The sequence below is a fragment of the Chelmon rostratus genome, chromosome 8 (genome assembly GCF_017976325.1).
Source record: "Chelmon rostratus isolate fCheRos1 chromosome 8, fCheRos1.pri, whole genome shotgun sequence".
Taxonomy (NCBI): Eukaryota; Metazoa; Chordata; class Actinopteri; order Chaetodontiformes; family Chaetodontidae; genus Chelmon; species Chelmon rostratus.
In genome coordinates, this window is record NC_055665.1 from 7683900 (window position 1) to 7711443 (window position 27544).

At 40.4% G+C, this 27544-nt stretch overlaps 5 protein-coding genes across 5 annotated transcripts in view; 4 read left to right on the plus strand and 1 right to left on the minus strand.

Annotated features, from left to right (window-relative positions):
- myom3 (myomesin 3) overlaps positions 1-4455 on the plus strand; it is a 55896-nt gene extending 51441 nt beyond the window's left edge. The window contains exons 30-37 of the mRNA XM_041942260.1: positions 167-254; positions 464-502; positions 773-878; positions 2137-2300; positions 2431-2467; positions 2658-2680; positions 2786-2841; positions 3038-4455. Of these exons, the coding sequence (XP_041798194.1) occupies positions 167-254; positions 464-502; positions 773-878; positions 2137-2300; positions 2431-2467; positions 2658-2680; positions 2786-2841; positions 3038-3307 (783 nt within the window). The 3' untranslated portion in view covers positions 3308-4455. The remainder of the gene's footprint in view (positions 1-166; positions 255-463; positions 503-772; positions 879-2136; positions 2301-2430; positions 2468-2657; positions 2681-2785; positions 2842-3037) is intronic.
- A 1602-nt stretch (positions 4456-6057) lies between these two features.
- fabp10a (fatty acid binding protein 10a, liver basic) lies at positions 6058-7147 on the plus strand. The gene is made up of 4 exons (XM_041943122.1): positions 6058-6124; positions 6351-6523; positions 6825-6914; positions 7097-7147. The coding sequence occupies exons 1-4, from the start codon at positions 6058-6060 to the stop codon at positions 7145-7147; spliced, it is 381 nt and encodes a 126-aa protein (XP_041799056.1).
- A 234-nt stretch (positions 7148-7381) lies between these two features.
- srsf10a (serine and arginine rich splicing factor 10a) lies at positions 7382-12237 on the plus strand. The gene is made up of 6 exons (XM_041942411.1): positions 7382-7557; positions 9012-9116; positions 10025-10128; positions 10258-10426; positions 11565-11615; positions 11728-12237. The coding sequence occupies exons 1-6, from the start codon at positions 7493-7495 to the stop codon at positions 11999-12001; spliced, it is 768 nt and encodes a 255-aa protein (XP_041798345.1). The 5' UTR covers positions 7382-7492; the 3' UTR covers positions 12002-12237.
- A 623-nt stretch (positions 12238-12860) lies between these two features.
- pnrc2 (proline-rich nuclear receptor coactivator 2) lies at positions 12861-16874 on the minus strand. The gene is made up of 3 exons (XM_041943402.1): positions 16675-16874; positions 15920-16138; positions 12861-15669 (listed from the first exon to the last, which is right to left on the minus strand). The coding sequence occupies exon 3, from the start codon at positions 15644-15646 to the stop codon at positions 15176-15178; it is 471 nt and encodes a 156-aa protein (XP_041799336.1). The 5' UTR covers positions 15647-15669; positions 15920-16138; positions 16675-16874; the 3' UTR covers positions 12861-15175.
- Positions 16875-22559: 5685 nt separating this feature from the next.
- On the plus strand, positions 22560-27386 carry cnr2 (cannabinoid receptor 2). The gene is made up of 4 exons (XM_041942351.1): positions 22560-22649; positions 24573-24629; positions 25086-25184; positions 25336-27386. Exons 3-4 carry the CDS (start codon positions 25115-25117, stop codon positions 26424-26426), a joined length of 1161 nt encoding a protein of 386 aa, XP_041798285.1. The 5' UTR covers positions 22560-22649; positions 24573-24629; positions 25086-25114; the 3' UTR covers positions 26427-27386.
- Positions 27387-27544: the final 158 nt, after the last annotated feature.

A 27544-nucleotide genomic window follows, 5' to 3' on the forward strand; every position in this document is an offset into this window, starting at 1 on the left:
GATGTTTATAGGATTTCTACACAAGTCTTATTCTGTTATCATGAGGTGCTCCGAGGTTCACCTTGGAGTGAATTTTAAGGTTAACCTGGAAATAAAAGATGAATTACACTATTTGGTTGTACTCCAGAGTTATCAATATTTCATACGGTGGATGTCTTTCCGTCAGGTCACGAAGAAAGAGATGGGTTCATACCGAGCTGTGGTGTCAGATGGGAGAGGAGAGGACGTCAGCACCTTGGAGTTCGTGGATGACGGTGAGCAAGTATCTGCAAACAATAACCCCCATTTGTTGCAAATTTCCAATCATGACGGAGGTGAGGCGATAAATGTCTTTTTTCCATTGTATCTCATTATGTGTCCTCAGCATTCAGCGAGCTACCTCTAATCTTGCATTTAGTATTTATTGAGTTCCAAAAGCAATATAAGCACTGTCTGAAGGCTTAATTGTTCTTTTTATTCACAGAGTATGACAGGCTTCTCCAGCAGCTGAGTAAACAGTGTGGTGAGTTATTCGCAGTTGGAGGCTCTTCTTTACAGAACAACCTTTGTGAAATGTGCCAATGATTTGTTGTTTTTTTTTTACAACAGATGTGCAGTGTTGGGATAAGGATAATACAACTGAAAGCCATGTTAATTAATTGCAGTGTGTGTTGTTTCAGAATATTAATGTGTTGTGCTCCACAGATAAAAAATACAGTTTGAATTGCCAAGGAAACTGAAATGTATGCAAATAATCAACAACTCAGCCTGTTCTCCCTCGCCGTCTCTGCAGCAATGTCAGCCAGCCCACTGAAGATTCAGAGCACCGCTGAAGGTTTCAAGCTCTACTGCTCATTCAAATACTATATAAACCACCTAAAGACCAGCTGGTACTTCAAGTGAGTCCTCATACAGAGCACCTCTCTGACCCAGCTGCCAAGGAGGAAGTATTCCAAACTTTATTAGATTCTCTAAGAGACCAAATGTACATATGTTGTCAATAAAAATCCTGAAAATCACAGGAAAGCAAATGACAAGTTGCTTTAAATGTATTATAGCTTCAGTATCATGTGACAGTGTGGTCACGTTGTGTACTGCAAGCCACCGAGGTGTAACACTGTAAATGCCAAGCTAAAGGAAGATGCACACAACACTGTAGAGCTATGACTGCCACCGGCATGGCAGCTGTCTCTTTGCTTGGTAAACCGCTGTAGGTTACCAGCATGTACACATCATACACCAGAAAAAGAAGCCACACATACGGACCTGACAGCTGTACATGCACACACACACACAAAACTCAATGGAGGTGTGAGGTATATTAATTTACTGTGACATTTCTCTTCATGGTGTCAAATTCTGGGGCCCCTTTATTAAAGTTCAACCTTTAAAATGCTTATTAAAGTTCAACTGCTAAGTCTAAATCTAAATGTGACAGTAGAGCTGGTTCTTATGTGGCAGCTGGGGACACATCCGGACACTGAAACACCTGGTTTATCCCACTTATAATTGATTCAGTAGAACACTGCACATAATTCTGTGCAACCAAACATTGTTTAAACCAACAGAACTTCATTTAATATTCTGCAGGAGGCCTAAAGTTACCAAAGATAGCAAATATAGCAATCTGAATTTTGGACAAACTTACAGAAAACGATGAACAAGAGATTCAATAAATTAGCGATTATTCAGAGGAACTACTGAATGTATACTAAGACATAATTATTACAGGGTTACAGGCGTAACCAGTTTCTTAAGTAAGGCTACTAGCACCACCTGGTGGGGAATTTAAGGATAGCCTGTACAAAAGAGTGTATAAACTACTGAAGAAAATCTGACTAGTGTGACGCAGACTGACACATCTTCTTAGTCCTGGAAGACTTTACATGATTCCAGTCTGAACTGCAATTCCACTTAATTTGCCAACTACAATTTTACACATTACTTGGTTTTTATTCTCTGCATTGAACAACTAGAAGCAGTTGGCAGCCTAGCTCTTGGTCTGAGACCACCAGTGCTTTGGTTTAGGGCAAAAGCAGGAGCATGTCCTTCACATGCATGTTTTCAGTAAGGATCTCTGTTTAAAGCAAATGTACCAGTAGCGAAAAAAAAAAAAAAAAAAAAAAAAAAAAATCATCTATGCTCCCTTCTGTGCAGGGAGAAGAGGATTGATCAGGAAGCCAGGACAAGGCCTGGCAGCAGTATGCAGAAAGTCTGGATCGAAATCTCTAACCCAACAGAGAATGATAAAGGCAAATACACCTTGGAGATGTTCGATGGCAAAGAGACACACAAACGGTATCTTGACCTGTCTGGACAAGGTGGGTGGAAGCGACAAATGACATTTGAAGGATCTAAAACACGGTTTCTGATTAAGAGAAGATTTCAAAGCAGATGTGATCAGATTTTAGCATCATCAGTCTTGATTATTATTATTATTATTTTCAACAGCCTTTGCTGATGCCTTGCTGGAGTACCAGAGGTTGAAGTAAGTGCTGCACTACATGCAGTAGATGATGCATCTGGCATGGCTTGCTGTGACACTAACAGCAAACACTAAGCAGTCAGAGGTGATAGTAGTTGAAAACTATACTCACTAAAAACACCTCAGCATAGATTATTGTTGCCTGACACTGTGCAATGTCATATTGATTTGTCCTTTTGTTTTAATGCCTCAGGCAGGCCGCCATTGCTGAGAAAAGTGAGTCACGGGTTGTGTGTTATTTCTTTCCACAACAAATATTCAAAGATTCTTCAGTGGATGTCAGCAGGGAGTCATTGTCGCTTGAATTTTTTTTTTCTTCAGACCGAGCCAAAGTGACAAAGGGTCTTCCTGATGTGGTAGCCATCATGGAGGGCAAGGTATGACAGGAAAACATAATCACTACTACTTAGAGACACATTCATAGACAATAATACTATAATGTTGTGATATTATTGTCCTCCTTTTGTGTGAGGCAGGTGTGCAAGAATCATACTGTGGCTGTATCAGTATAATCTCGACAGATGTGATCCTGTGACCTATCATTTCATATATTCTCGACTCATTCCCCTTTAGTCTTTGTGTCTGACGTGCTTCATCGAGGGTGAGCCGGCCCCGGAGATCTTCTGGCTTAGGAACGACAGGGAGATTGGTAACCAGAACCAGTTTACCATCACTAAGGAACCCAAGTGCAGCACCATCACTGTCAACAACGTCAACATGGAAGATTCTGGAAAATACAGCATCTTTGTGCGCAACAAGTATGGCTCTGAAACGGTTGACGTGACCGTGAGCGTTTACAAGCGCGGGGAGAAGCCTCCAGCAAATGCTGTCGAGATGGTTTAGAGTGCAAACTGAGTCAGAAATGAATTTTCAGCAGGGATTTTATGCTTCAGATTGAGATTTTTACCAAGTATATAGAAAGCTAGATAGACAGTAGATGGTGAAAAGAAATGATAGTGAATTGTTCTTGCATTAGGATACCTTATTGAGGTTGAGGGGATGTTATTAGCATTTGAAAAATGTCCACTGAGCCTTGATCAAAAATGTCATCTCCTATAGTCTCCAAACTGTCTATCTAATTTAAATAGGAGACAGTGTGTGCCATACTCAGGCTTCCCCTGCGATGCAGCTGCAGAATTGCAGAGTCCTGTAACCCTTTTAGCTGACTTCATGGACGTTTGATATAAAGATTGTTTCTTGATTGAAGTGAGACTCTCAAACCTTTGCAAAAGACATAACACAATCCCCGTCTAAAAAAAATGAAAGTCTGAACTCAAATGCACCACTGCTTAATTCAATACACTCAAGGATTTGCTGTTACAGACTTACTTGGTCTGGTATGTCCAGTAGTTTATAATGGCCTTGCTAATGTTCAATGAGGTTAGCTAACATTAGCCACCATAACCAACTGGATGTTAGCTGACACCAGCTAACATTAGCTGCTGTCCCTAATGTTAATGATGTTAGCTAACAATAGCTATCTTGGGCAACTGGATGTTAGCTGACACCAGCTGACATCAGCTACTGTAACTAATGTTACTGATGTTTGCTAACAATAGCTACCATAAGCAACTGAATGTTAGCTAACACCAGCTAATATTAACTACAGTAGTTAATGTTAAATGGTGTTACAATAGCTACCATAGGTGACTGGATGTTAGCTAGCACCAGCTACCATAAGTGGTATGGTAGCTAAGGTTAGCTAACATTAGCTGGAAGCAAATTAATTAGGAGGATATTGCTAAAAAGATATTCGTTTCTAATTGACATTACAGAGCTAGTTTGCTGACTCCCCTATTTGTACTATTGTCACATTATATTAGATACCTGTCACGTCTGGTCTTGTGGCCATTGTTCATCGGTTCATTATCTCCCTGTTAAGTGTTCACTAAAGTCATAACAAAAACTGCTTTTGATGAATCAGATGTGTCTCTTCTTTGTGTGTGTTTAGTGAATAAAGCAATTTCAAGAGATTTTCACCAGCATGTTATTTTATGAGCACTTACAAATACTGTTTTTTATCTTAGTATTCTAATTTTGTAAACTTTTATTCTAATTTATGATAAGCTATTGAAGAGAATGTCCACTAGACATGTATAAGTGAATGGTTTTGCAAGCAGAGATTATGTCTTGCACTTCATAAGCAAACAGTCCGTAGTGTCATTAACCCTCGTACTGGGCCCCAGTCAGTCAGTCAGGTAGATTTCACATTAGGAGGTTCAACAGAACGCTGCACAAAGGTTGCAGGCGCCCATAAGTTCATGTAAGATCTAGTGTTCAATGAGTCCTTAAATAAAATACATGTACATGGCAAATATTTAGTGCATGCTAGTGTATCAAATAAATCATTTTCTGATTTTCATCCTGAAGGTTACTGTCCTCCATCCTACCGTACTCCACCTGGAGCCCTGTGAACTTCACAATAAATGACATGCATGATTTATTCTTCATTCATGTTCTGTCAGTGTGTTGATGTTCAAAGTGGTGGAGTACATTTACTCAAGTACTGCATGAAAGTACAAATGTGAGGTAACTGTACTTTCTTGTACTTAGTTGTACTGTACTGTATTTTTTTCTACTTCTACTTCTTCTCCACTACATTTCAGAGGGAAATATTGCCCTTTTTATTCCCTGCATTTATTTGATACCTCAGTACCTCAGAACATCAGTTACATTGCAAATTACGATTTAATAAAACAATAAGAAGAGTTAATAAAATATGATGCTATGAATTAACTACCCAGCAGTTTATAGAAGTAGCAGAAATAATAAGTGAATTGATCAATTAGTCGATTGACAGAAAATGTATTTGCAATCATTTTAAAGGTTTGCCTTACTGATTGGGCAAAACAAATAATGTGAGTGTGTCATGTTTGCCTCTAGGTAATTGTGGCAGGATTTCTCACCATTTTTGTTTGAATTTTTACAAACCAAGCAATCGATTAATGGAGAAAATAATCAGCAGATTCATGCAAAATTGAAAACAATCATAAGTTGCAGACCTACACAAAATTGTTGAAAATTAGCTCCAGTTCAACCAACTACAACAGTAAAGACCTGTGTGTACATTAATGCACAGATTGATAATAGTATAACAGTTACAGATGACATTTTTCTGCATTGAATACTTTTACTTCTAATACTTTCACTACATTTTCCTGATTATATGTCTATGCTTTTATTTAAATAACATTTTGAATGAAGGATATTTACTTGTAACAGTGTGATATCAGTACTTTTACTGAAGCTAAGGATCTGAATACTTCCTGCAACACTGGATGTACGTATAAAAAACTGTGCATATTTCTTATCAGTGAAGCTCTTGAACACACATGACAAAAATACTATCTAAATTCATCTTTGGTGGAAGGTGAGGTTTGGCCAAACAGGAGTACGTGAACTCTTGGTTGTTCAAACAGCAATGATTACCTCAGAGGGGTTTGTTACTCATTACACATAGTCCTCAGACCCCCCTTCCTTTCTGTATAAGAAGGTGTGCCACTACAGTCACATCCTCCACATTGTGTTGAGCTTCACACAGCTGTCACAGCCTCCAGCCCACCTTGGTAAAGGAGAATCCAAATCTAGAAAACATGGACTTCAATGGAACATGGCAGGTCTATGCCCAGGAGAACTACGAGGAGTTCCTCAGGGCCATGGGTGAGGGAAACAAACAAGGGTCACTGGTAGAGCTGCAGGAGTTGGCATATATGGAATATTTAATTTCTTATCATTTGTAGCTGAAGACAAAGTAGCAATTTTGATATGGTTAAAGCGCTCCAATGTTATAACCTCACAGACAACATAGCTTTGCAGTCTACAGAGTCATCAGTCCTTACTAGTAAATTGCAAGAATTAACAAAAGCTCATGCACTTATGTCACCAGAACTTCCAGCAGATGTCATCAAGATGGCCAAAGATATCAAGCCAATTACTGAGATCAAGCAGAGTGGCAATGATTTTGTTGTCACCACCAAGACCCCTGGAAAGACTGTGACCAACTCCTTTACTATCGGCAAGGAGGCTGATATCACCACCATGGACGGCAAGAAGCTCAAGGTGTGTAATTCTAAATGATCTTCTATATTGCAAAACACATACCAGCTTCAAGATTTTGAATGTCATATCTGTGTTCTGTATTTTACCTGATTTAGTTCAGTAAGAATGTGGTTAAAGCAGAAATCTGTTATGTTTTTTCAATAATTTCTGAAGAATGAGCCTGCAAGTGTATAGTTTCTCCCTAACTCTATTATTTGTGCCAGTATGATGATGATCATGAAAGCGTTTTGTTCAGTTCCTTTTGGTCCATGCCTGTTTTGGGGTATTTGTGATGTGTATTGTGCCCTCCTCTGATCTGCAGTGCGTTGTCAACATGGAGGGTGGCAAAATGGTCTGCAAAACCGGCAAGTTCTGCCACATCCAAGAGCTCAAGGGAGGAGAGATGGTTGAGGTAAAGTTTATTTTTCCTGTTTTACTATCACTATTCCTTGAGCACACGTGATCTAAGATCAAATAAAATAAAAAAGCACTCACTGTTGTAATGTTTCACCTTAATGTATCATAGACTTAAGTGATGTAATTTATCTACAGGCCACAAATTAAATGTGTCTCCTTTCCCTTATCTTTTGTCAGACTTTGACCATGGGCGCAACAACTCTTGTCAGGAAGAGCAAAAAGATGTAACCTTGGCAGTGCAGAAACCAATGTCTATTTAAATAAAAGAGTTGCTAAATATGTGTGTTTTGTATTGTTCTTTTGCACAAATGCCCATGCATGTCTGTCTTTGCACAGGCCTACAACCAGCCAACCTTATGAAGTATATTATTAAGTGTATTACTGCACAAGGCCTTAGAATAGATCCATGAGGTGTGCGTGCCTTCGTGGCTATGCATCTGTGCGCATGCGCAGTGCGAGGAGCCCGCTGATCACGAAGTTCTAGTCAGCTGCGGTAAATCATTCGTGTTGGTGAAAAACGAGCTGTAAGAAACAAATTGACGGCTTCCAAATTGTAGCTGCGAGTAGTTAAAAATGGCGAGGTACCTGAGACCGCCTAATACATCTCTCTTCGTTAGAAACATCGCCGACGAGTCCAGGTATGTTGTCATTTTAACCCTGCTGGCGTGTATGAAAGCGTGCTTAAGCTAACGCAACGCTAGTTAGCAAACGTATCTGTCACGACCAAAATGTTTATCTGACGTCAACGTCACGCATGATCCCAAACAGGGAAGCAGAAAATGTGTGATAGTTATTTTCTAACGGAATATTGCCCCAGATATCAGTCAGCAGCTATCACTTCACAGATTTCCCTGCATAAGCTTGCTAATCACTAGCTAGCAAACGGAGAAGCTAAAAGGATGTGTTGCTGAAAGTGAGGTTAACGTTACTCCTCCAAAAAACAAGCTGTTTTTATATGAAGGACATTAATTAATAATCGGCAGTAACTGCAGTAACGTTCTGTGGCGTGACTTTCGTGTTTGAATTACGTTACGTGCATGTAAATTAACTGCTGAGTGTCAGTTTTTCACCAGTCTGTTACTAGCGTTAGCCTCTTATCAAACGTATGTCCCAATTCCAAACATTGCATTAATACTATAACTATAGCGATATACGGTGTACCAGTGCGTGTATGGGCAGCTTAATTAGTAATCATCACTGATTCTGGCTTCTTTATTGTGGATATTCTTTAGTTTCTTTTCTCTTCTATGACAGTAAACTGAGTATCTCTCTTTTGTGGACAAAATAAGACATTTGAAGACATCATCTTGGCCTCTTGGAAACACTGATAGACATTTTTCACAATTTGCTTACATTTTATAGAACCAAATAGCTAATTGATTTGTCAAAAAAATAATCATCAGTAAAAATAATTGTTTGGTGCAACCCTACAGTTGATATGTATGAAATTTTGTGCCCAAGTTATTGAAAAAAATCATCCAAAACCAGTTGCACAGACCTTGTTCTGCAGTTTTCAATGGAACTGTTTTATCTAGAATAATTCCCAATAATATATACATAATTATGGTTGTACCTTGAAAGTTTCACCAATGTGCTGTTTTGCGCTCACCCCAAAGTCAACATATCATAGCATATCCATATTCAAAATACTACAATTGATAACAAATGAGAGTCAGACCACAGATTACTGTCACACTTTGTATTTCTGACATATTTGTGGGCTTTTTTTAACCAGTGGTGCTTCTCCAAAACATTTTGAAATATTACTACAATAAACGTCGCCAAAAGGTCATTTTCAGGCCGCTAACCCCTGTGGCTTTGACACCTCTGTTAAGAGATAGTGCATGCCACTTCTGGCTTTTATGGCTGCTGTGGATATGTGAAGTTGCCTGGCTTGGTTTTTATTTGTACATTTACACCTTTAAATGAAGAAACTTCCTTTTGAAGTGGGAAAGTAATCGGATTTGTCTGCAGATAAGTATTGTCTTTTGCTGTTCTGGTACCAGCTCTTGTGTATACCTTGCACACTGGGCTCCAGTTCAATTCATACGGTAGCCAGCAAAATAAATGTGCTTATTTCATGACACTTTAGGCCAGAGGATTTACGACGTGAGTTTGGTCGTTATGGACCTATTGTAGATGTCTACATTCCACTTGACTTCTATACACGGCGGACAAGAGGATTTGCTTACATTCAATATCCTTTATTCTTTTAGTTTTTATGTGGAAGTTGTTTTCACAGAGGGATTGTAAAGCATTAAATCTGACTTTTTGGTTGCAGTGGGTTCAACGACACATGACCTGACAACTTTTTCTGGAGAAATAATTTGTTTTTATATCATAAGTGTTTATCCCATTGTGTAGCAATGCTTTTTAATGCTATTTTATTTTCTAAGAACAATTTTGTTATTAAGTGTATTGTTTACATATTTCAACGTATTCCTAACCAATATTTCTTCTGTTGTTGCCTTAGAATTGTAAAGATACAGTTCTGGAGACTCCACACCAAAGAAAGTTGAAAGGCGGTTGTAGAGTAGATTCAAGCCAAAGACACCCAGGCAACAAGCAGTAGTGGAATTGGGAAAAATAAAGAGAGAGCAAAAGAATGAAGATACAAAGACGAGAAAAGAGAGCGCCAAGGCTTCCATTTGTCTACCAAAAGGGAGGAAAAGCAAAGTGTTTATTGGGCAAAGACAAGCAGGAAACCTCAAGTTCTTCTGCCAAGACAATAAAGATCAAGCTGAAGGTCAAAGGTCAAGCATGTTAAAGGTAACAAGCCAAACTTTTTGTATCCTACCGAATCTGATCACCATCAATATTTGTCTTGTCCTCACAATTTGAAATCACAAATAGATTTATAAATTTTTGATTCATTTTTATGTTGTTTAGTTTCAGATTGAAGACATTTTTTTTTCACTTTTAAATCATTACCAGAAATGGCAGATTTTTCACTGCACTGATCTAAATCCAGTAGCTGTGTTTCATAGAGCTGTCAACCTGTGTTGCAGCCTTTTTTTTGTGTGTCTGTAACTGTTATAGATGTGTGCAGCCTTCTCTGTCCCAACTTTCCAAATGTCAATATGAAAGGCCTTAACAATACAGCATGTTTGAAGATGTGCGAGATGCAGAGGACGCTCTTCACAACCTGGACCGTAAATGGGTTTGTGGGCGTCAGATCGAGATCCAGTTTGCCCAGGGAGACAGAAAGAGTATGAACAATTTGTATTCCTATCTAAGCAGCATGCGATTAACTTTTAGAAAGTTTCTTTCAGTATTTTTCAGAAATATTGAGTTTATAATTATCAATGTAATTACCTGATGTAAATTTGTCCATCAAGCCCCTAGCCAGATGAAATCCAAGGAGCGCCACTCCCCCCGCAGTTTCTCCCGCTATGACGATGATCGGGATAGCCGCCGAAGACGGTCCCGGAGCCGCAGCTATGATCGACACAGGTCCCGAAGCCCCTCCTATGAGCGCCGTCCTCGGAGGTCAGAGAGCCCCAGAGAGTGAGTTGTCAGCAACTTTGTTTTATTGCACCTGCAGTAACTTAAACAAAACGTTTACTTAATTTCTTTCACTTTAAGAACCTATGATTTCTGCTGTTGCATTAGTTAATCAACACTCAGTCAATAAGTTACTCAAAGTGTGGGGATGAATAGTAGGGCCGGGTATCAAATCTAAATACTTCTCAAATAATGACTTAAATGTGTCTGTAGCATCAAAATGTTGGCATCAAATGTTTGTCGAAATCTCAGGAAGTAGTAATTAGATTAAGTATAATCTAAATCAAGAAATTTTTCAAACTTAGACATTATTTACTTAAACTTAAAAAAGTTTATGTTGAAGTTGGCATATGCACAGCAATTACAGTGTCTTGCTGTTTTTGTGATTATGTTGGTGTGGCCAGATCAGGTCCCCACAGGAACCGTAAGCTACTGACTCTCTCCACACTAGTCACATTAATGATGGTGATGTCAGGGCTCTGATCTCTCTGGAGGCCGTCTCATCATTGCCGGTGATCAGGCTGATGGTGATCGTGTCGTCAGCAGACTTGATGGTGTTGGAGCAGTGGGTGGCCACAAAGTCGTGCATGAACAGAGAGTGCAGGGGGGCTGAGCCCTGAGGGGCACCGGTGTTGAGAGTCAGGGTGGAAGATGTGGTAACAGCCTGGGGTCTGCCTGCCAGGAAGTTAAGGATCAGTCACACAGGACAGTGTCGAGTCCCGGGTCTATGGCGAAGAATTAATTGTTCTCTTCACATTAGAACAATAAGCACTACAAAAGGGAAGATGAAACAGGGTCTCCCATCACAAGATGAGGCCTGTTTTCAGGGTTCATATGATAAATCGTATCATATTTGAAAAATCATGCATGTTTTAACTCAGGTATGATCTGTCCCTTTATTTATTCCCCAACACACCAATAAGAGGAAAGAGCAAGATAATAAAATCAAAGAAGACTGAAATTTAAAAGGATTATTATTCTGACTTTCTCTCTGGAACAAGTATAAAACAGTCACATCTGTGAAAAAGCAGGAGGCCACACTGCTACAGTAACTCACTGCTCTCTCATCCTGAATATGATGAGTCTATTCTTCTTGAAAGTTACACCCTGAAAAACTGGTTTGTTTTTGTTTCCTCAACAGCTCCCGGTCATACAGTCGGCACAGACGGAGCCGAAGCCATGAAAATGACAAGTACGCTAATTTGTCATTTTGCAGTATTTTAAAATAAGCGAGGACTATTGTACTATTCTAAGCTTTGCAATGCACATATTTTATCATTAATAAGTAGTGACCATCCTACCAGGTATAGAGGTCTTCCCCGTGACCACCAGAGGACACACCATGAACCCGGCTCACGAAGCCACTCTGCATCACACTCCCCTTCACCCTCCAGATCCAGGCCTAAAGGTAAAAAGAGCCAGTCCAGGTCCCACAGCCCAGCTGAAGACTTCCACCCAGCCTCCAGCTCCCAGAAACAGCCTGTGGGAAGATCTCCATCCCGCTCCTACTCTAGATCCATGTCCCGGTCACGCTCTCGCTCCAGGTCCTGGGCTGGACGAAAGTCTGGAGGTCACTGACTATCTGTTCCTCCAAAGCTCTATTAATCTGTATTCAAGGATGTTTTTCAGCTTTCGACTATGATAATTAGAGTGCTCTGCTCTATGTTTGCATTTGTTATCATCATATTATGGAGGAGACTGTTGCCAAATGGAAGAGCGCAGCAAAAATATTTTTTTAGCACCGTGAAAGGTTTTTGTTCTAAAGTGAATGATGAAAAGCACAGTTGATCCCTGGTTAGTTTGTCCAGGTTTTTTTTTTCTTTGGACTTCTGTAATGTGGGTAGCTGTAAATGGGGGGGGGGGGGGGGGGGGGGTTTGCCAAAAATATTTTTGTACTTTTGATTTAGCAATATTTACATCCATTCACTTGTGAATATGCCCATCTCAGTTTGGTTCTATTGTTTGTTTATCATGTAAACATGAATAAAATTTTACTTCAGGCCTAGACTTACCAGTATTTACTAAACACGTTGGCCTCAGATGCCTGATTTCAGCGGCATTTCTTTATATATGGCAGGCAAAGTGTATACTATAGTAATTGTACTATACTATAGATGACATATGGAATGCAGTTAGTTGCTACCAAATACTCCAGTATTGCTGTCTATGTGAAAATGTGTTCCAAGATGAGCTGCTTTCATCTCTCATTCTTTGTTCAGTGATTGTAACAGTCAGTTCAATGTTTTAAGTGTTCCCTAGTACCGTTGTCCTTGTTTTACTTTATGCTTTGTCAATAAAAGAAATAAATGATCTTGTTTTTTTTGAATGAAGTGTATCTAGGAGAGCAATGAACACCAAAGGTCTATTCTTGGGTTCTACAGATCCCCTACAGACAAATGTAGGCAACAATTAGAAGATACTCAAACACAGACAAGGATTGGGGGGAGGGGAAGGGATTTATTTTCTTTTTTTTTTTGTATTTTGTCATCAATTCATAGTGTATTCTTTAACATTTTCTTTAAACACCAATTGATACCAATTGTAAAACAGGCCATTTTCATCTTCAGTGACATTTCAGGGGGGACAAATTAACAGCCAATTCATTAACATTTCAAATTTAGAATAAGGAGACATTGCAATGCATGACTTAATCAGGGCAAGAAAATGTTGACATGAACAACCAAAAGCAGGTAGTACTTCTACAATATGAGACCTTGTTCAGTTGTCAGCTGGCGGAAGAACAGCTGAGAAATGAAGATGGTTCTGGTAAAAACATTTGGTCAATTTGTGGCATTGCCACCTCATGAAACTAGTCAGTTTCAGCATGGGTTTCAACTTAGGCACAACAGGTCAACTCAAGATTAAAAGCTTCATGCTTACATGCTGTAAGCACAGTCAGAACTCAAATACATACATAAGCAAGTCTCCTTTGGATCCAATTGATATTTTGTTGCAGTTTTACTTAATTTGCATTTAGCATCTTTCACCCTACACTGCATAATACAAAACAATAAAAAACATGTGCAAGATCTCTGGAAAGATAACAGTGCAGGGGTACTGACAAATGCTATAGGCAGATTTTTTTAACAAAAATATTCTTCAGTATTGAAGTCAAGACATGTCCTCTGCATGTCTTATACATTCAGTGTTATTACTAAAAATACTTTTGTCAGCCAGGCCTCAAACTCAGCCTGCAAATGTACATATGCTACAAGTACTTTATACATTTCATTATATACATGGCTCTTGAACACATAAACAAGCTCTCATACTTTGTTTTGTCATCTTTAGGCTGGCCATAAACAGCTCCAATTCTGCAAAGGGAAGCAAAGAGAGCCTCAATAGAGGATTGAATAACAAAAATAGAGAATCCATAGGGAGATAGTCAATTACGCCTCCATCATTTCAATAGCATCCTAACCTGTAACTTATTTAAAACTTGTCTGATTGCAGTGCAAGAGGGCAAACTAGAGGCAAGAGGCAGTGTCTGTTGATTATGGTATGGTCACCGCTGAGACCCATTGTGTAAACATAAACACCAGCCTCCTGCCTCACGTCGAGTCCCTTGGGCCACTTCAGTTCAGAAACCTTCCTCAGCTCTGCCTTACCTTGCTTGCTAATGCATACAGCCAACAGGACCAGGTCATATGACTTAAAAAGTGAAACTGAGCAGTCCCACATACAAGCCTGGTCCTCTTCCGCATGTTAAAGCTGCAGCACTGCCCTGAATAGGCTGGAACTGGGGAGCAATAACAGTACTGATTAAAACAGATGAACAGCTAGAAGTGCCCCGGGACTCGAACCCATTCACCACTCGGGCTGGCAAGGTTTAAGTGGCAGCAGCAACAATACTGACCACACAGAATGTCCAAAAAAGAGAGAGGAAAAAAAACAATGCAGCAAAAACATTGCTTTGGTTACACACCGCAGTTCATACATCTTTCAACCACAACAAAAAAGGACTTGTACAAAATAATGCTATGATAGAGTATTGTGGGCCTCAGACAAGCTCAACTCCTATAGTGCATGTGCGCACAGCGCAATAAAAAAGGTACAGGAGTTGACCATCCAAGGCCTGTGTGCCATGGTCTCTTTTTACCCTTCACTTTGAGGTTACACTTTTACCTGTACTTACTCACTACAGCTTATTACCTCCAAGATAGCCTTTTTCCCTGCAGAACTGCAGTTGAGTATCTTTTCCAGCCCAAACAAGGAACACGATACATAAAAGAAAAGAAGGTGGGCCCTAGTCAAAAAAATGCTACAAATGTGAGTTTACTTTAGCACCTTAAGCTTCAGAGGTGGCTCTAAAGAATCATCATCATCATGTACGTCAATGAAGAAGCATGTCTGTCCACAGAAATGGACCGTAAAAGTGTTGGGAATTTACCTGACCTATACTATGTTCCTTCTTTGGGGGGAAAAAGTACACTCAATCTGCTTTGACGGCCAACATTAAAAAGAACAAAACGAAGTACAAAGGATATCCAGTTTGTCAATAGTCACAGAAACTGACTCCATAAAAAGCATCACCGACCAGCAAGGCTCCAGGGCTGTAATATCTTGATCTCAATATCTTTTAAAAAAGGGTGTTGAATAAACATTCACAACATGCAAATGTCTCTTAACACGTTAATCTAAAAACAGCTAAAAGTATTACAGCACTGAGGTGTTCCTGGTGGGTGTGTGCCCTCAAAAGAGTCCCAGTTCATTGGCTTTAAAAACGATCGAACGAATGTGTGGCTATCCTTCTCAGGCCTGCACCTTGAGGAGGCTTTTGAGCTGGAAGGCCATCATCTCCCTGTTGTCACGGGAGCCCATTGGGAAGGACACCCAGTGGCTGGGGGGTTTAGGCAACACGCTGGGCGAGGGCGGCTCGCTGAACTTAGGCCCCGCGTAGCTCGGACTTCCCTGTGTGGCCAGGAACGTGTTGAGGTGAGACACCGCACCCTCCCAGTTCTGATCATAGTTGGTGGCAAAACGGACAGAAGCACTCTTCTCTGCAGACACGGCCTGCCGTGCCTCTGGAGACCTGTGGTAGGCTGCGCCTTTGTCGCCCCGACGGTGGCCATGATGGTGACGGCCCCCTACCCCTCCTGCAGATGCTGCTGCTCCGTTCTGGTCACGGCTTCTCTGCTTCGCCCGACCAAGTTGGTGGTTCTTCTTGGGCAAAGGGTGCTCAGGGTGGGAAACTGGAATGTTGTACCTCTCTCCACCTCCCATAATGCCTCTGCACTACGTGTCACCTACAGGATGAGGATATATTGTTAATATAAGTGCACTGAAATCCACGTTTTCTGTGTGATCTGATTGGGTGATATTTAATTATACGCAATGTGAAACTTCACAGTGCCTAATCCATGCGCACAGCACGCACACACTTGCGCCGCCCCTCAATGAAAACAAGCACAGGGTTACGTGCAGAAACACCAGACAGGCAGGCCCGAGTCGCCCCTCCCCCACACACAACGGAGAGCAAAACAGCCCCAGACTCACCTCTTTGTTGTCAGAAAGTTGACGAAACAGAGATCTCTCTTCAATCTTTCACCTCCAATCGGGCCCCAGGTCCTCGAAGTAGTTTCCAGTCTACTTCTCACTGCACTTTTGTGTCCAGCAAGATCTGAGGTTTTCATGTGCCAATGAGCGCTGTTTTGCCGTGGAGCCGAGCTGAACATCAACTCACCTCGGCGCACGATGCTCCAAGAAGTCGCAGACCTTGGGGACAACAAAATGTCACTTAGAAATGTGAAATAGACGTGATTTGCCCGACGCTCGGGTGTTCTTCCGTTGTAAACATGCTATGTTTACGGTGGGGGATGGTAAACTATAAGAGTGCGTCATTTCATCGACCACTGCAAAAAATGAATAAACACCAAAGGGGCTGCTGTGTGGAACATGGTTTCGTGCTAATGATAGCGTTATATAAAACTTGCAGCTGCTGGCGATTATTGTAACAAACGTTACATAAGAAAACTGCGACATGTTATCCCACTTTGTTCGTGAGCCTCTAGCTTGCATTCAGTGCTGTCGCTTTGTCCTGAGGTGGCTTCGTGTGGCAGTTTTATTTTTGACACACACGAGCAGTAAATATTAATAAACTCGATGGGAGCTGGATTTTTATAAATACATCCAAAACTACTGGTGCGTAAATAACGCCTTTGCGATCTGGGTCACAGTACATTGGCACCAAACCAAAACAAAGAAACGGTGAGCTCAATATGGCGACGACTCACAAACACTGCTTCTCTTACCGACTTCTTCAGGCTTGGTCGATGAAGCCCTTCGTCAGAGAAATGTGAGATCAGCCTTTGAAATCCCTCGGCGGACTTTGTAGGAACTACAGCAAGCTATATTTCCTACAAATCCGTTTCTTTCGAAGTTTCTGTGGTGTTCAAAGTGGCCGTACGGCGCCACTTCTCTCTCCCGACTCCGTCTGAATTGCAACAAAATGGAATCTACAGCAGGGATATGTAGCTCGTTCTTACCCAGAACTGACCAATCACACGCCGAGCACGGACCGAACAACCAATAATTGAAGAGATAGACAGACGCTTTCACGCCTGTTGCCAGACTGGTGACGTCAATCGCCGACCCTCCTCTCCTTTCCTTTGTTGGAAATCGGGTATTTCCTGAGAGAAGTGAGAAAATAATCGAAACCAGCTGGTTTCAAACGCAAAAAAAACGTTCCGTTTTCAAGCTACATTACAGAGGAAGTAACTAGACGCTTACACACAACATCATATGAAGGATTGGGGCAGCATAATATGTAGTTTAGTATTATGTAATGTCAATCCTCCGTTCAAATAAGGTAAACACGTACCCAGTTTAGATTTACCGACACGCTTACATACTTCTCGAATGTGGACGGAAAACGGATTATGGTTTCACACTTCCTGTGTGTGTAGGTTAAACCTGTTGTGGTGCGTTTAAAACAGCTGCAACAGGCTGTAATGACACACAGCAGCTCTTGTCTACTTGCTGCCCATCCCCCCAGCTCATCTGGCTTCTTGATAAAAACAACCTTGACCATATTATTGAAGAAGGCCCCTGGTCATTTTCCAGCTCTTTAAACAGTGAAGTGACTGTAAAAGTGATATTTTTGCCATCTTTTGATTGATACTTGATGAAAACACAGGGTACTGTATAATGCTGCTACCATTTGTGCCACTGTCTAGTTTGATCTTTGATACAAAGGCTCAGTTCAGGGTTAATAAACCAGGTTGCTATTCAGTAAGTGCCATGTAAAGGTAATACAGTCATAAATCTGAGGCAAAACCTGGCCAAGTCGTTGGGGGTTGTTAAGTGGGAACCTTGCCTCCCCTGATGTGTTGTTGATTTAACCGAGACAAATGGTTTACAACAGAGCCCAGTATCATGAACAGAAGATGTGTGGAGGGTAACTAAAAAGGATTAACCCAGTTTAAAGAAGGTAAAGAAAATTAAGAAAGTTACAGGGCATATAAAATAAGCACTGTTCACCCTATTAAAATTTTAAAATTAAGACGATTTTGAGAATTTTCGGACATGGTAACTGAAGTCCTAAGTATTCAAATCATTGTTGAAAGCATATATATTAGCTCTATTTCAGTTATTTTGTTGTTTTATTTGAGTTATTGTCTCTTCTATTCTTCACTATTCAGTATTTAGCCTTTGTATATAATGTGTTAGATGGGATATTCCACTTTCTTACGTCCTACTAAATGTTTGCTAAATTTCAGTTCCTCCTTGTCTTTATGAGGTCACAAATGATACAATGCTCTCCCACTTGGTTTTATGGGAGCCTGCAGGTCCAAGTCTAAAGAATACAAAACAACTAGACAGATTAACTCATATCCAAGTCCATGGTCAATGTTTTTTGCTTTCTGCCTTGTGCAAAGCGTCTGGATTTTAAAAGAGTTGTGCAACATTGTACGTCAGCCAGGGCTGTGAGCTGAAGGCCATGGAAGGACACTCCCCAAAGCAAAGACACGTTTGAAGGGGGTTGTGCCGATCAAGAGTCAGCTATGTATGGAAAGTAGGTCACAGAGAGGCTCCTGTAGGTCGTACAGGACATAAAAAGTGGGCAAGTCTCCATATTTGACTGGTTCCAAAGGCTTGTACAAATATGTCATGGCACAGTGACTGTGCAGCCATTCTGGAAAGTGCAATGGAAAATATTTTCAGTGGTGTACAACATATATCGGCTGCATACAGATAAACAGGCCCTCTCAGTCTCTTTCCGTCTGTCTTCCAGGCCACTTACAGTAGTAAGTGAATGATCAGCAGCGTTTCACATGAATTTGAATAGTCCTCTGAAACACACCCACACAAAGTGAAGTGGGAAAGAACAGAGGCACAAAGAGTTTCACACCGCTCAGCAATAAGTTGAGCCCATATCAAAGACCAGCAAACACATTCAAATGAAATCCCTCCTTTTGGTTGCCAAGTTTTTCTAAAAGTTCTTTTAATAAATTCAGTTACATTTTATTTATTTGGCGCCACATCACAACCGAAGTTGTCTCAGGACTCTTTACATATAGAGCAGGCACAGACCAAACTCTTTATCCATGTAGTTTGGTGGAGGCACAGAGACATAACACAAAGGAGCCTTAATGCACTCTTACAGGGACAATACTCTATACAATCTACAGTTTAGTCAAAGACATGTAAACATGCACCTGCGTCTGTCTCTTTATGACCTAGAACAAAAAACAGAAATGTTAGATTGTGGCAAAAATTGCAACTCAAATATGAACCCAGTGCCACTTCCTACCTACCCCTTATTCCCAATCCCACCCTATGGCTGCTGAAAAGAAGAATAAATTAACCTAAATTGATTCACAACAGTACTATAAAGTTATTATCTTGTGTCTGTGAAGATTCCTTCTGGCTCTGAATCAGTGTCTTGAAACTTCTTCTAGAACCACAAGCACAAGTATTTGCACCTTCCTTCCTTCAAGCAGGCCACCCAGCTATGGATAATCATGATTTTTACAGACCCAGAGCACACTGATAAGGTTGCCGGATCATTCATTTCACACCTCGCAGACATTTTGTTTTTCGGGTGCTGAGATTTCTGGCCTTCAGGTATCTTTCTAATCTAAAATGACCAAAAAGCGAAATGCTCTAAAAGAAAATGCACTGAATTAAAGAAAAAAAAAACACTTCCTGCACTTTTCAACTGCTCTGTGATGATGTAACACTACAGGGCAAGAAGAAAACATGACTGGAGTGTTTTTTCTTACTGGACAGCAGTAAAACGAGCCTGTATCCTGGTCTTTGGTATTTTTGGGAGGGTTTCAAATTCTACAGCTAAAATGTTACAAATGTGTGGTATAACTTGGTTCTGGCATTTTAGATGTGAAAAAACACCAGCATTTAAACCTTTATGTTGAATAGGAAGAAGGCAACGCTACATATTATGGGTCTACAATTTCATGATAATATCCAAGGACATTTTGTGGAAAGAACTGTGTAATCTTTCCCTAATTCTAGAGAAAATAAACAGTGTTATGAGACTGTTAATTTAACAAGACTTCACTTATATAAACAGATGTTTATTTTCAAAGGAATGTCCTTGAAATAACGTTCCATTTGATTCCAGAAAATATAACTGAACAGATAACTCAATCGTAAAGATATTAAAAATCTATTAAATTTGGCACTGATGACCTCGTGGTCACTCAGAGTGCAAGTACAAGTGATTAAAAGTAAACACGCTCTGAATAGTCCTTTAAAATCTAAATTCTGATTGCTCGTACTTTACAGTTTGCTACTTGAAAATTGGAATTCATTTTGTGGTGTGTTTAAAATGGAAAGTTTGAGTAGTGTTCAATTTGATCATTTCTTAAGGTCTGTTAATTTTGAATACGCTATTTATTTTTCTTATATTTGTAGTTTTCAGCTTTCATCTTTTGTTGTCATTGTGCAATTGCTTTACTTTAATCCAAGAACCAAAGTAAATAATTATGCATTCAGTATGAGTAATTAGATTTTTGTTTGATATGTTCATTTTTTCTTTTTTTTTTTTCAGTGATCTGGTACTGCTGTCTGAGGGTCTGGCAACCTGGAAATGAGGAGAGGAAATGTGATTAATGGATTCAGCCCATATCCATCTGAAACAGCAAAGCGAGGCCTTATGTTTGTGTCCGGGCCGGGACAATTTCTACAAAGGGAGTGTGTAAAAGGATGATGTAATCCAGCCGCTAATTGAACATTTCCGGGTTCATTCTGTCCTGTGGTCTGTTCTGCACCTGGTCAGACAGTGACAGAGAAGAAATCTTATTGGAGCTGTGCTGTCTGCTCCTAATCACATTTCCTTCCTTCTGGCCTGCTGGATCTATCAGGTCAGAGGAGGAGAAGACACAACCAGTGCACCAGATATCACCACTGTATTACAAGACCTTTTTCAAATCAGAAACTATTTACTTGAATGTTGTCTAACCCTAAACTCTTCACACATGATTTCTTTCTGACCTGTTTTCTTCACATCTCATTTGATATTTGTTCGTCCCAGTTACTGTTTTATTTAGCATACTTTTCTCTGAAGTAAGCGGCTAAAATACTAGGCTAAATCATTTCAGAATGCCTAAGGTATGTGATTTGTGACCTGATTAAACTATTATCGAACTAATAATGTACTTTATTTCTGCCAGAGGGACATAAGCTAAATTAAATGGCCTTAATTGATGGAAGAACTCCTTTGTGAGTTCAATTTTGTGTCTGTGAAGAATAATAAAGATTGAAAGTCTGGACAACCTTTCAACTCATAGCCTTCACAATGACTGTGTATGATCTTCACAGCCAGGTTACTGAGTCACCCACAGTGTCCACCAGTTCATGGTTGCATAACAATGCCCCCTGTTGAGCAGTAAGTGGTATTACACCTTGACTCACCCATTGGCTGTGGCTTCAGTGAGTACTGGTCAGCAATGTAATGCAAAGGAAAAAAAAAATCCTTTTGAATTCGCAATGAAGCCTGGTTTAGACAACTCAGTGCTTTCTGTTAATTCAATGTAAACATGTTTGACACCCCATTTAACCCCATTTGAAATGAAGAGCATCTATTGGTAAAAGAGAGAGCCTGATTTCTACCAAAGTAAGAAAGTGAAATAACTGAGGCAGTCTTTTTTTTTTTGCAAAGGAGCTCTTTATTGTGACACCAAGAACAAAACAATTTAATTTGATTGTCTTTATAATTTGCAGACACTGCATAATCTTTAAATTAACAAAGCAGACATAATTAAAATGTCCCTTTTAATCTCTTCCCCAGTCCTTCCAATCCACAGAAGGCAAGAAATTAAGCTATTCTTGTAATCCTTCAAGCAATACGTTACAAAAATAGCATAAACCATGTGATCCTACAAGAAAGGGGTGAGCGTGTGCATGAGTGATGCTAGATACTGTCTGTCAAATGAAGATGAGTGGAAAGTAATTAGCAAAAGAGGTGGAAGGAAACACTGGTGCTGCACGACTAGGAATAATTCAGTGGCAAGATGTCTTTAGCTACCTTGGTTGGATAAAACATGTCAGATGAGGTTATTAATTTGAATAAAGTTCATTCTTGACCTTGAGAATAGGGTTTTTGGCAAAATCATCTTAACTCAGAGTTCACTTTGCAGTTTATTAATGCATTAGAAAAACACTGTGAGGGTTGGAGTGATGGATTCACAAGGTCACTTGATTTATACTTTTCAAACAAATGATAAATAAATAAATAAATGGTGTGTTTTTCCGCCTTCTCCATCGACATGTTTTTCACACGTAGCACCCAACACCCTATCACCCTGCTTAAGTGCTCTCCTCCCCTGAGTCCATCCTGATTGTGTCTGCTGGAAAGACATGGCTCAAAAAGGACACCAACACTCAGAAATGTGTGATCTCTATTAACGTTTATATTATGGAAATGTGTCATCCGGTCCCTTTCACTTCTCTTACATATAATCAAACATAAAAACTGGACTGCCTTCTGTTTATTGTCAGTTTCATCAAAGACTCCAGCTTTACTTGTAATACTTTAAAAGAGCATCATTTGGGCTCTTTCATCTCTCTCTATCTGTTTCTCCCTCTCCCTCCCCCTCTCCCTCATGTCATCACCACCACCCTCCTTATCTTCTCCCCTCACTCGCGCACTTTGTCACCAGTCAGCTCTGTAGGGCTGTGCGGTCATGCTGTGGTTGTTCCGCTGCTGAGAGACAAAACGATTCAGATGCCCTGAAACAGAAAACCACTCTGGAGCAAACATAAGGTAAGCTATTAAAAGGTAATTCATCATCGGTTTAAAGTCCAGTAAAATACTGTTAGAATTTCCTAATTTGGATGTAAACTGGCATTGTGGTGATATCTCTGTGAAATTGTGATGTTTGAAGTTTTAAGGAAGCATGTTGTACATCTACAGCCCTTCTTGGATTCAGTTAGCGTATTTGCGTATTAGATGTGCTACTTTTGACCTATTTTTGAATGTTTCTATTTTCTGCAACCACAAAATGAAAGGTTGATTTAAATTTTGTACTTCTGGCAAAAGAGCTTGTGATATTTTGCAACAATGTGGCAGGGTGCAGCAGTGGCTCAAGAGGTTATTGGCACATCATATTTCAGTGTGTGTGTCGCCAGTGATGTGACTAAAATGGATGGCTGCATGCTTTTTGTTATATATTTATGTGCCGCTGCTGCTATCACGAAGAGGTCATGATTTTTATAAGACTGACTGGTTCTTAAGAGTCAAAACACAGACCTCTATCAATCAGGATTTTTCACCACGAGGGAGAAGAGAGAAAGCCTGAGGGGGTGTAATATCCACAGTGCATGCACCCATATGGCCCATAGTTGAATTGAGAAATATTGTCCATCAAGTCAATAAGGGGCTTTCTGGAAAGTAATTTACTTCCACCACTTCTGCCTAAATAAATTTTCTATGCTTTCATAAGGCAGTGTCATATTTGTGAAGAAAAACAGAAATAATGGTCACTGGAAACAGAATACAGGGAGGGGAGGGGTGAATGAAGGGCATAGTGACCGGAGTGGGTGAAAACATCCCCTTTAGTCTACTCCTGAGGATATTAATCACTTATACATGGCGTCATATAAGCCCGCTATACTTTCCTTCATCCATTTTAATGTTTTTTTAAAATGTAATTTGCTTGAAATTTCCCAGCTACCATGAAAAACGCTTCCTTCAAGTTTACTTACTACAGATTTATTTTATGTATCTGGGTCATGTTTTTGCCCATAAATATATTCTCTTGGCAAGCAATTGTAGGTGGCCACTCCCGTTTATTACAGCATTATTTACTTTAATCAAATCCTCTCTCATCAGCCTCCCACATAGTTTAATCCATTGATTGCATACAGGTGATGCACTCTACAGGAGATTGCCCATGTCTGTTGTGACCTTCACCCACAGGTTTGCACAGGTTTGTTAAAATACAATCCCCTCTAATTCCAAAAGGGGGCAGTCTTCATTAAGTGATATATAATACCCAACAACTGCAACGTTCATCTGCAGGTAACTGAATGCACTAACAAGTAAAATTACTCCCAAAGTGATTGAGGAAATACAAATCAAATATTAATTCTCCAGACTAACTCAGTTCATAAAAGCTGGCTTGCTCAGTTCAAATCACTTAAATTACAGAGGATGTCTTGCACAGAGTGATACAAAAACACCCATGGTGCAAAGACATCAGCATCATACTATGTACAGGCTGCAGTCTATCATTGTAGATGCTTAAGCATTAATGAGATATGTGCATTTAAATCTTTATATTCAAAAACTGTAAAAGTTCCCATATTTTAGAATACAGCTACAGCTGCTGGTTTACATGTAGCTGAAAGTGAGGATTTTGGGCATCACACTGAATGATCACACTGGTTGTATTACATGTTTCTACATAGGAAGGGTAGAAATGAAGCTGTCTGGATTTTGAAACCGCTCCTTGACTAAGGAGTGCTTTATGGCTTGCTTTAAACCAGGATCTACCAGGCTCCTTGCAACTATCTCTTCAATATCAGCATCTGCAGATGCTGTAATGATAATTGTCTGTTTGCCCTGACCTCTAAATGACTTTCTGCCATGACTCACAAATGTTAATGTTCCTTTTAAGCACTATGTTCAATATTGACCAAAAGAGAAAAAGTCATAATTTCTTCTTCTTTATTTGTTTCTCCACAGGAAGTTGCCTGTCTCATCCACTCAATGTTTAAAAAACAACAACAACAAAAACTCAAGGTAAAGGTTTGTCATCAATCAAATAATTACATAATAACGATATGGATGAAATTAAAGTATTTTTTCCATGTAGATGATTAGATCCTTGTTCGGACTTGTCTTATCTTCTGTCTAAGTTCACTTATTTCATTTTATTGAAATTTTCCAACACAGATTTTTTTTTTATTTTCAACAACATGTGTTTGTATTGACGGAAATTGTGTTTGTTTCGATAAAAACATTGTCAGCCAAAAATGCGCTCAGAAGTAAAGATAATACTGGAAAAGGTATAGGATACAGTACATTTTACTGGGGAATTCTTGTCTCTTAGTAAGGCTTTTTAGAAATTCAAACACAATTCAGAGGAATTCTATCAATTACAATTTTGCTTTTTTTTGCTATAAGATCTGTTCATGATTTGTATTAATCCACAAAGAATAAACAATATAAATTGCTTACTTTTTTTCCTAATTGCAGTCTAGCACTGCCATACAGAAAGAGCTGAAATGGAAGAATGGGAGGATCCCCCTTCTTTAGGACCCATAGAAGCCAAAGAGAACGCCTCATCACCAATAGGTACAGTGTGCAGTCTCAAATATATGTATTGCTTTTCTTCTTTAGAATCTGAAATGGCTCAAGATGTTCAACAAATTCAATACTTACGAGTGGATTTATAATGGCAGTTGCAGTTTCAGTCACTAAAATTTGTCCTGTGTTTTTCTCCCAGCTAACAGATCTTGTGAGAATCTGGAATGCTACATGGTCCTCATGAAGGCAGAGCAGACAGCCATTGGCTCCATCTGTTTCTTGGCAGGTCCTGTCACACTGCTGGAAAATGCTCTTGTGCTGGGAGTGATCGCAGCCACAGCCACCCTGCGGCAACGGCCTTCATATCTGTTCATTGGCAGCCTTGCTCTAGCTGATGTGTTCGCCAGCTGCTTCTTCACCACCAGCTTCCTGGACTTTCACCTCTTTCACCGCATGGATGGCCCCAATGCCTACCTCTTTAAATTGGGTGGCGTCACCATGGCCTTCAGTAGCTCAGTGGGGAGTTTGCTGCTCACTGCACTGGATCGTTACCTCTGCATCCACCAGGCTTCCAGCTACAAGGTGCTGCTGACCCGCCGGCGAGCCCTGCTCAGCCTGCTAATCCTCTGGAGCGTCACCATCTTCATCTCCTTCTTGCCTCTGATGGGTTGGAGGTGTCCCACAAAGCTCAATCCACCCTGCTCAGACCTGTTTCCCTACATCAACCAGAGCTATCTGGCTTGCTGGACCAGCTTCATCCTGGTGCTTCTGGCCCTAATTTTGGGATCTTATGCTCTCATCCTGTGGAAGGCCCACCGCCATGAGTCCTCCATGTCCAGCCTCCAGGGAGCAGCTGGGACAGGTCATGCCCGCATGAGGATGGATATCCGGTTAGCACGTACCTTTGGCCTGATCCTACTCATACTAGTGGGCTGCTGGCTTCCTGCACTCTCCTTCATGTTAGCTGATGTCGCTGTGCTCCTGACCCACACCCAGCAGAGGGCCTTCGCCTTTTGCAGCACCCTCTGCCTGGTCAACTCTGCAGTCAACCCACTGCTGTATGCACTGCGCTGTCGAGAGCTAAGAGTCTCCCTACTGCAGTTGCTACAGAGGCTGTGTGAGATTGGTAGGTGTAAAAAAATCACAGAGGACTTAACCCCAGGATTACCCTCCACAGAAGACATCAACTGTACTGCCATCTCTGAGGATGAGATGCCCAGGACCAGAAGCACCCGACTTAACTCGGTCTCGGAGGTGGTGAACAATCAGCAGCTGAACATCGCAAAATGAGTAGAAATAGCTGCACAGATAGAGAAGTATCTGTGTTTATGGCAGCACGCTTAGGGTGTAGAAACAGACATAATAGAGAGCCTCACTATAGCTTAAGAATCAAGTCTAAAACACCTATGAGCACAAATCACTCTCAACAAATTTTAATGCTGGCAACCTTGCCTTTTTGATGGAGGCTACTGTGGTAAAAGCCACTGTTAAGACTATTAAACATAATGACAGGTAAAGACAATATACACTGAAAAGACAGCTTATAAGGAGAAAACATCACCTTTTGCAAATATTGTGTCACCATTATACATGACTTTAATCAAAACAGTAAATATGATTAACATGGTGTAATTTAATTTTTTTTACAGACTAGTAAGAGATTTCAGTGGAAATAAAGCTTCCAATCTCTAGGCTTTAATTTAGGCCAGGCAAACGGTCTAGTGTATGTTGGGCTGTTTTAAGAGAGATGATGTAATGTGGCCATCTGACCTATAATCTTTGACCTTTCTGCCTCGCATGTCAGTGCTTTAACACTCACACATTCCTATTACACACCGTGTCCTCTGAAGTGAAGTGCTGACTTCACCACGCGGTAGAAAGGTGGATCTGTTGTCCGTATGGTTGTTTATGTTTGGGGGTTTGTCCCTGAGCGTGCAGCCACAGAGGACCCTGTGGCTTGCCTATCCTATCTGCACATGAATGCCAGGACTGCACAAAGGCCCCATGCACGGGAGGATTTCACACAATGTTCACCACATGAATCCAAGCAGTGTGCCGAGGTGAACGGGATGCATGCCAGGAAGAGAACGAGCGCAGACACTAGAACACTCTTTGCAACAGTCACAACTGGCAGCTGCAGTGAAGCACAGACTGACATTCACGTTAACTCACAGGCACACATCGGGCAACAAAATAGAGAATCACAAGAGTCCTACAACACCTGTTGATTTTAGGTCACTGGATACTAGACAGAACACACATGTCAATCACTATATCAGCTGATTAAAAAAAAAAAATACTTGATCATCCTCTGTCTTGACTCTCTATGTGCTTCTTTTCAAACAAATTCCATAAGTGAATCCGAACCATCTGTTACTCATTGTTAAGTAAGAAAACAAGTCAGCAGA